The following is an 8,238-nucleotide window of genomic DNA, read 5'->3' as shown; positions in this document are numbered from 1 at the left end:
AGCTGCTGACGTCATTGTCGCATCCTCGCACGCCGGTTGAGGGAGGGGGGGGGGAGGGGGAGGGCAGTGATACACTAGTCTTGTACCCAGGCTGGAACCTGCGACTCGGAACATCAAGTAAGCATGGGCAAACGCTGCATCGACTGAGCCGCGCCCTCCCAATCAGTTTAATTATGGTGATCGTTAAGCTAACGGAGAACAGTCAGCGAAATATCGCCGATGCAAAGCCATTCTGCGCGCTCGTGGCTGGGGAGCTTAGCAACGCAGATTCGTGCCATCACTGAATGTTAGCACGGGCGGCTGCGATGTTGGAATGGACATGCAGTCTTGCAGGAACTCATACATGTAACCGAATGCGGCACACCGAAGCGGCTTAAACGTACCGCTTGCGGTCTTCTACCGGGAAAAGACACGAGCTCGGTCCTTGGCCGAGTCGGTCTTTGGTGCGCTTATGTGCCTTACTGGGAAGGAGTCATCCGGCCGGCTGTAAAACCTCAGGATGTGCAGACCGCGACCCGTCACAGTGACCAGTGGAAGCGAGATATGACCTCACGCCCGGGTCTCTCCGCTGGCACTGAGTCACGGTGACAGGCTGTTTAAGGCTGGCGGTGATGTGTGGCAAGTTATGACTCATCTGCACTCATTATCGGGCGGGGTGAGTGAGACGGGAGAGAGGGGCAATGGTGACTGGACGAAATGGACGCAGAAGCTGTCGCGGGTTCTGCAGGCTGCAAGCAGCCTGAAGCGGGGACCAGCGGTAGTGCGACAGCGGTTCAGACGTGCTGTCTGACATGCTGTTCAGGCATGCTGTCGTCCCCTGACCATACATCGCGTCGTTGCTCCTAGCCTGTCACCACGTGACCATGCCGGCGCGTGTAGAGTCCGCAAGGGAGCGTTCCCGACGCCCGACAACGAGCCTGCGCCGAGTATCCGCCATCCGACCCGCAGGCGGCGCCTTGCAACGTTTGCCTGGTGCTGACCCGACAGACCGCACCGCCCACCGTCCGGGAGATGCAACCACCATGGCAGTCCTCCGCTGCCCCTGCTCTGTATGCATGAGCTCTGTCGTCAGGGACCCCGCAGATCTGGCCGGGGCCGTGCACCCACCCCTGACCTCTCCCCCGTCTGCTGACACGAGACGAGGCCGAGCTGATGACAACCCCCGCCGTCTGCCCCTTCAGGTACGTGCTGATCGGGCACAATCACCTGTACAGCAAGATCTACCGGTTCCCGTGCATCGTTGCCATGGCGATCGCCGTCTGGATCTTCAGGTGAGTCGCCCCGCCGATTCCGCCTGCATGTCATGTTTGGCGTGCAGGGCGTGCATGGGCCGTGCACCTGCGCTGCCGGATGCGACGCAGAGGGCCTCCTCTTCACGTATGCTCGGCCATGCGTTTAAATTGTTGAGGATGACGCTTCGCGTGTCGCGTCACGTGCTGGATGACTAAGAAATTTCAGGAGAGGTCGGCTTATCCTGTTGTGCTGGCGTTTGGCAAACCATCACTGCTCGTGACATGGGATAAAGACGGGCCGGTTTCCTCAAATGCAACGGGTTAAGTGCCTGTATATACCATTAACGTTTCCTTAGAAGACGCATCACTCAACAACGGACCCATTCATCTGTCGCTAGCGGTAACAATTTACGAGCTGGAGATGGTGTCAAGCATCGCTGGCACCCAGACGTATACAGCCGCAGACAGCCCCTGATTGCTGGGACTGAGTTACGAAGATCTCGAAACCCGTCACATGCACTGCACGCATCTAAATTGATCCCGATTTATAAACACACTCGTGGCTTTCCGGTGTAGACTCCGTTAGTTGTGTTCGAGGAGTCTCTGATGTCTGGATCATCCTAGGTTTCGCGGTCGCTAGTGTCAAAAGTTTTTTACGCGCCATGCTGACGTGCGGCAAAATCACACTTTTTTCTTTTTTTGTTTAAGCCAACGAGCCCGACAAACACCACTCGTCGGGAACGACTCCGCAGCCATTCCACGACAACGGCGTTCGCGGAATTGCGCAGTCGTCCTGAAATCGCCGATCCTCGCGGAGCGAAGCGCGCTGTAGCATTCCGCGCGGGTATTGTGTCCGAGTGACTAATTATCGGTAATAGGCTGGGCCGAATGCCTCCGCGCCGCGCCGCCGAAACAGGCCCCCGAGTATGCAGGACACGCCACGGCGGCCCGTCTCCGCCGCCGCGGCACGGCCCGAGCACGCGCTCCCGCGAGAGCCGAGCGCACCCCGACGCAGCTCGGCTGAGAGCCGAGCGCACATCGCGCTGTGCAGATGGTCGCGAACTCTCAGTCAGCCGCAGAGCTGGACAAGTAAAACATCGGCACCGCCAGACAGGTTTAACTCGATGCTCTTTGCGATGCGAGACCTGCTGGCTGGAGTCATTCAGTGTCATGTCATGTCAGTATCGCTGAAATGCATAATAGCTCCCGACTCCAGTCGTCGTATAATTGTTCCCCGAGGCCTTCGACTTAGCTCCGATGCTGCTTGGCGGGTACTTGCGCAGTCTGTGACCGTTCCGTCTCGCCGTCAGCTTCGCTATGATGTTGCCGCCGCTGCTGGAGGTATGGGGTCGGCTCGGCCTCGACGAGCGTACCTTCTCCTGCACGATCCTGAAGAAGAACGGCAAGTCGCCCAAGAAGATGCTCTTCGCAGTCGGCGTGCTCTTGCCGTGCTTGATTATCGTCACATGCTACGCGCTCATCTTTGTTAAGGTCCGCCGCAGTCGGCAGACCATCCGTGGCCACAGGTGAGAGGGAGGGAGAGGGAGAGGAGAGGAGAGGAGAGGAGAGGAGAGGAGAGGAGAGGAGAGGAGAGGAGAGGAGAGGAGAGGAGAGGGAGGAGAGGAGAGTGGTGTGGACATTCGGGACAGGGAGGCGGTTGAAGTACAATTTTCCTATGTGGCGGTGACGAATACGGCCAAGAGTCAGCTGTCGTTCTGCGAAACCCGGTCGTTCTGGAAATCGGTCTCCATGTGATCAAACAAAGTCGTCCCACCGTTTATGTGGTACAAAAACGTGACTGAATCCGCGAAGTTGCCAGAGGAGGATTAGGAGAACGGAGACCATTAACACCAGTATCGTTCTAAAACTGTTCAGTGTTTAGCACGGTGCTTATTGTGAGCAGACTGTGCTAACGGTATAGATGAAGCTTATTTTCATTCCTGCATCCTTGAAGGAGCGGGTGAAGCTTGTATGATTGCAGAAGGGGCCGTGACCCTCATTGTACGCCCCAGGCGCTTTCAGGAGGTCTGTCCCCCCTCCCCATAACACTCGCTAAGAATGCTCCCCAAAAAGCTTCTGTTTTTTTTTCTCTAAAACGCACTCCTCTGCCTTACAATGAATAATACTATCTCCTTCTCCGGAAAGCGTTAGCTATTTCGTGTTTTGTCTCCGAGTGCAGCGTTTCATAGCCCCCCACCGCCGAGGCGCACGGGGTGGAATGGGCGCCTGTCGCGCCATTGAGACGCAGCATGAGTTTCCAGCTCAGGGCGCCAAGGGGTCGCCAGGCACGCTGTCTGGTTTCTATCTAGCGCTGTGTAGCCGCGTAAACAGCGTTCACTCCCGCGGGAGGGCTGGGGCGCGGCATGAGGTGTCAACGTCCTAGGAGTGACTCGCCGCTGGTACGGAAGATCGCCATCCGCTAGACAATTCGGTGGGCTACCTCGCGCCGAATTAAGGTTAACTGGGGTCCGCTTTCGTGTTTCAGTTCATTCACCGGCGGCGCTGGGAAAAAGTGCGGAAGCCCTGACATCTAGCGGTGGGCTGCGTTACTAAAGCTTTGGACTTCATTTCAGCATGCATGGTGCGCGGACGTCAATGAGCCCGTCCAAGCAGAGCGAGCAGCAGAAAAATAACGCGCGGAAGGAAGACATGAGGCTGACCAAGATGATGCTCACCATCTTTCTGGCGTTCTTGGCCTGCTTCTTCCCGCTGATGTTGGTCAACGTGTTTGACGATGATGATGTAAGCGACAGGGTTGCAAAATGATGTCATGAGTTGTACGCAACATGGTCGATGGCTGCTCCCAACGAGCGTCTGATTAATGGTGATGGTTTTGCTGAATGTTGAGTGGGCATTGGAGAGAGATGATCTGTGTATCAGTCTGGCTCAGTATTCATGTCACATTTTTGATGAATAGCGGTGAATGTGGTTAGGAAATGGACACAATTGCCGTATACCATAATACGCTGTCAAAGAACGAAAACGATTCGAGGCATAGCGTGGTTCGGGCCGTCTCGTGTATGCGTTCTGCATGACTTATCCGTTTTCTGGCAAAACTAAACGCTCTGGATGGAAAAAGCATGTGAAGTTGACGTTTTTTCCCCGAATATGTTTATTCCCACGGCATTGAGTTAATGCAATTCAACCGGTTCGTTCGCACATGTTTCACCACGCAATTTCGTCTAACCTCCGTTGAGTTCTTCAATCATTCCATGGACTTGTGCTATGCGCTCTCACCTCTCACCGCTCTCTGCTCCATGGTGCGCTACCCCAGCCTGCACGTAGTGGCCTGGTCGGTGCTGGCCTGGATGTCGGCCGGTCATCAACCCCTTCATCTACGCCTTCTCCGAACCGGCAGTACCGCTCTGCGTACCGCCGCCTGCTGTGCGGCTCGCCGCGGCCGCCCAGCTCGCACAGCGCCGCCTCGCGCTCGGCCAGCAGCCGTACCTTATCACGGACGTGTTCAGTACAACGTCATCTCGGGCCGCATTGTGCACAAGAACCAGCGGCGGCGACGAAAAGTGAACCGCCGCCGGGGTCACGGTGGGTTGAGCGCGGGGGTCAGAGTTCAGAGCACACGCCGCGCGTGCCCGGCTGGTACCAAAGCTGCAGGGGCGCGGCCGCGGCGCCCGACTGTGATAGGGGAGGCGACGCTGCGGCCGCCGGCGGCACAGGCGCCCATGAGCGCGTGTTTGGCGATAGTCAGCGATGGCGCCGGCGCTGCGGGGAGGGGAAAGCAGCGCAGTCGGAGGTGCTGCGAGCTCGGCGGTGCCCGGCGTGTGGTGTGGGAGCGACGTGGGCGGTCCGCGGAAGGTGCTGTGTACATGATCTGTGTTCGCGCTGGTCTGGGATGATCGTCTCGGTTGAAGTCGGGCCAGATGCGTCGCCGGTACGCCATCCATTCGCACACGTCCACGCCTTTGAGGATTCAGGAACTTGATTTTATCGTTACGTGTTTTTGTTTACGAGATGGAAAGACGGGTTATTTTACGGCTCTTCAACGGACTTCGATTTGTCAAACCGTGGTAGGCATGCATGTCACCAGCGCCATCTATTCATGTTTGTAGTCCAGCGCCATCTGCAACGGATGGCGCGTCCCGACTTCACTTCAGAGACGTCGCGCATGGCTGCCCCGCGCCTGCTGCTGTCGGTCCGCTATCTTACTGGTGTAGTAAGATGACTAAATGCCATGACTATGGACCAGAACTCGAGATTTGTTTATGAAGCGCGTGCGCAAGGTCTATGAAACTATTCCTTTGCTTGGTCACTCGAACTCACATGCTTGGAAATAAACCGTGTTGGCATAGAACCTGGAAATGTTTTTACGATTCTATTGCTGTGCTGGTGCCTGTAAATACCTGGTAGGATTTTTGTGCCGGCCGTCTTATTTTAAAGATGGAATATGTGTTGTGGGTGTAGGCTATAGCAGATAGGTAAGTGTTTGGCGAAAAAACAAAAACTACCATGCTGCTACCCCATTTTGTTGTTTTACAACCTTCCGCAGACTATACGCATGTATATATGAGCGTCATAGCGCGTGGAAACATGTATTGCCTGACTTGTGTTGGTAATGTGTAGGTGCACTGAATGTACTGGAGTAAGGCTAGCGATACTCCCCGCTTGCTTGTCAGTGACAGTGCTGCGAGCCGGCTAAAACGTCATGCCTCATCTGCTGAGTCGACTCGAGGCAGGCGCCGATTAACACCACTGATATGGCATTTTCCGAACAGTGTCTACGAGCTGCTTAATATACTGAAAGGCGTGTTTTTACAGAGATCCTGAGTTTTCGGTAGCCTCCGAAAAGGAAGCGTGATAACACGAATCGACATTATATGAAGCATCGCTCAATTCATGTTTTCGCGAGTGCCCACATTGAAATGCCTCTGAACGTAAGAGCCACACTGGTCAGGGCTGCTTCGTGCATCACCCCAGTGCACTGTTCCGACGAGGTCCTCGCAGTACACTGTCGGCTTGGGGGGCAAAGATTCGGGTCGTGGAGGCAGGCCTCAGACTGTGCAGACCAGGGAGCGATGCGACAGCTGCGATACACAGGGCCAGTTCATTCGTTGTGCGTGACACACTCCGCGCATCCTCTGCTAAAGACAGACCTCGTTCATCCTCGTCGATGGTCCTGTGCCCGACAGCCTCGGCTGGGAGGGGGGGGGGCAGCTTGGTGAGGATCGATCTCTGTGACGTTATCCCAGGAGGGGAAGAGGGGATGGGGACGCGAAACGGGGCCAACACGGCCTCAGCCACCAGTAATGAAGCTTTCTGAGAAACCCCTGCGCACATACGTGCTGCTCAAACAGTGTTCTGATGCGCCGGCTGCTGCGTCGATCGTGTGGGGAGGTCATCAGACTGGGGAGGAAGACCCTTGGGCGAACTGGGGAGAAAGAGCCTTAGGCCAACAGGAGAGAGAGACCTGGGCTAGCTGGGGCGAAAGAGACTTAGGCCAACTTGAGAGAAAGAGCCTTAGGCCACTCGGAAGGAAGAGCTTTATGCTAACTGGAGAGAAAGACCCTTAGGCTAACTCAGGGGCGGATCTAGCCTGGAGTTTTTTTGTTCTTTTTTTTTGGGGGGGGGGGGCAACCGTTGGTCGCCAACAGGCCACACACAACACAAATTCACAGATTGAGATAGGTACACAGATCAAGAAGAAGGCAGGTCATGTTCTTTAGTGGGAGCGTTGACAAGGGCTGAGATGATTAAAAACGCTTTCTGGCTCTTGAACGGTCCTCGTTCAATGCCAACAGCAATCCAATCACCCACGTGCTTATCAAACACGATGTTTGCGCCGAGTGTGACTAAGCTGGGTCAACACGCGCTTTGTTTTGATATTCAAATCGCTGCCAACTTTTCTTCATGAAGTTTTTTTCCGAAACGGAAAAAAAATGTTTCATACCGCACCATCAAAGTTAAAATAGACGGTAAGTAGGCGAAACTTTTATGAAGTTCTGGGAATTTTTTTGGAGGCTCAAACATACTCTCAGAGTTTTTTGGGGGGCATGGCTCCGTGGCCCGCCCCTCCCCCCCCCCGGATCCGACTATGGGCTAACTGGGGAAAAGGACCCTTAGGCTAACTGAGAAGAAAGACCCTTAGGCTTACTGGGGAGAGAGAGCTTTAGGCCATCTGGGTAGAAAGAGCCTTAGGCAAACTGGGGAGAAAGAGGCTTGGGCCAACTGGAGAGAAAGAACCTTAGGTCACTGGGGAGAAAGAGCTTTAGGCTAACTGGAGAGAAGACACTAAGACTCACTGGGAGAAAAAGCCGAGGACTAACTGGGGAGGAAGAGCCTTAGACTAACTAGAGAGAAATGCCATTAGGCTATCTGGGGAGAAATAGCCTCTGACAAACTGGCTACTCTGAGCCTTAGGCTAATTGGGGAGAAAGACCCTTTGGCTAACTGGGGAGAAAGAGCCTTGGGCTAACTGGGTAGAAGAGGCCTCAGGCTAACTGAGGAGAAAGAGCCTTGGGCTAACTAGGAAGAAAGAGCCTTAGACTCACTGGAGAGAAGAGCCTTAGGCTCACTGGAGAGGAAGGGCCAGAGGCTCGCTGTCAATGACCAGCGGCATTCGGGATATGGTGTGGTGTGCGACGTCCTTATGATGGAGCACTCACCCGGTGCTGGGGTCGTGTCGGGCGCGGGCTATTTGATTGTTTTCTTTTTCTTTCCGTGCACCGCCATGAACCAATGAGAGTTGCCTTCGATACTGCTCCTCCCCTCCCACCCCCCCCCCCCCCCGCCACTCTCCCTCACTCTCCATGCGCTTGTAGTTTTTTTTATCTCCTGTCTTCCTCGCAGACCATCCCATGGTGTTCAGATCACGGCAAGGCTGCGACCAAACGGGGATAGTTTTGTTGTCGGAATGCAGGTCCGTGGCCGGCAACGTCCCTGGCTACAGCAAGCCAAGCGCGACTGTCAGTGGTCAAAGTCGATGGTCGTGGTTACCCCGCGCGGCCGCTAGACGTCGGCTGGGGATCACAGCTGTCCATAGATGTCGCCCATG

At 55.3% G+C, this 8,238-nt stretch overlaps 1 protein-coding gene across 1 annotated transcript in view; it reads left to right on the top strand.

Annotated features, from left to right (window-relative positions):
* Positions 1–8,196, top strand: part of LOC119090062 (protein trapped in endoderm-1) — a 20,852-nt gene extending 12,656 nt beyond the window's left edge. Inside the window, exons 2-6 of the mRNA XM_037212856.1 lie at positions 1,139–1,271; positions 2,543–2,758; positions 3,806–3,974; positions 4,493–4,546; positions 8,134–8,196. Coding sequence (XP_037068751.1) covers positions 1,139–1,271; positions 2,543–2,758; positions 3,806–3,974; positions 4,493–4,546; positions 8,134–8,196 — 635 coding nt within the window. The remainder of the gene's footprint in view (positions 1–1,138; positions 1,272–2,542; positions 2,759–3,805; positions 3,975–4,492; positions 4,547–8,133) is intronic.
* Positions 8,197–8,238: the final 42 nt, after the last annotated feature.

Source organism: Pollicipes pollicipes, unplaced genomic scaffold (assembly GCF_011947565.3).
Source record: "Pollicipes pollicipes isolate AB1234 unplaced genomic scaffold, Ppol_2.1 Scaffold_3087;HRSCAF=3621_pilon_pilon_pilon, whole genome shotgun sequence".
NCBI classification, from domain to species: domain Eukaryota; kingdom Metazoa; phylum Arthropoda; class Thecostraca; order Pollicipedomorpha; family Pollicipedidae; genus Pollicipes; species Pollicipes pollicipes.
This window is presented reverse-complemented; position numbering and strand designations above follow the sequence as displayed.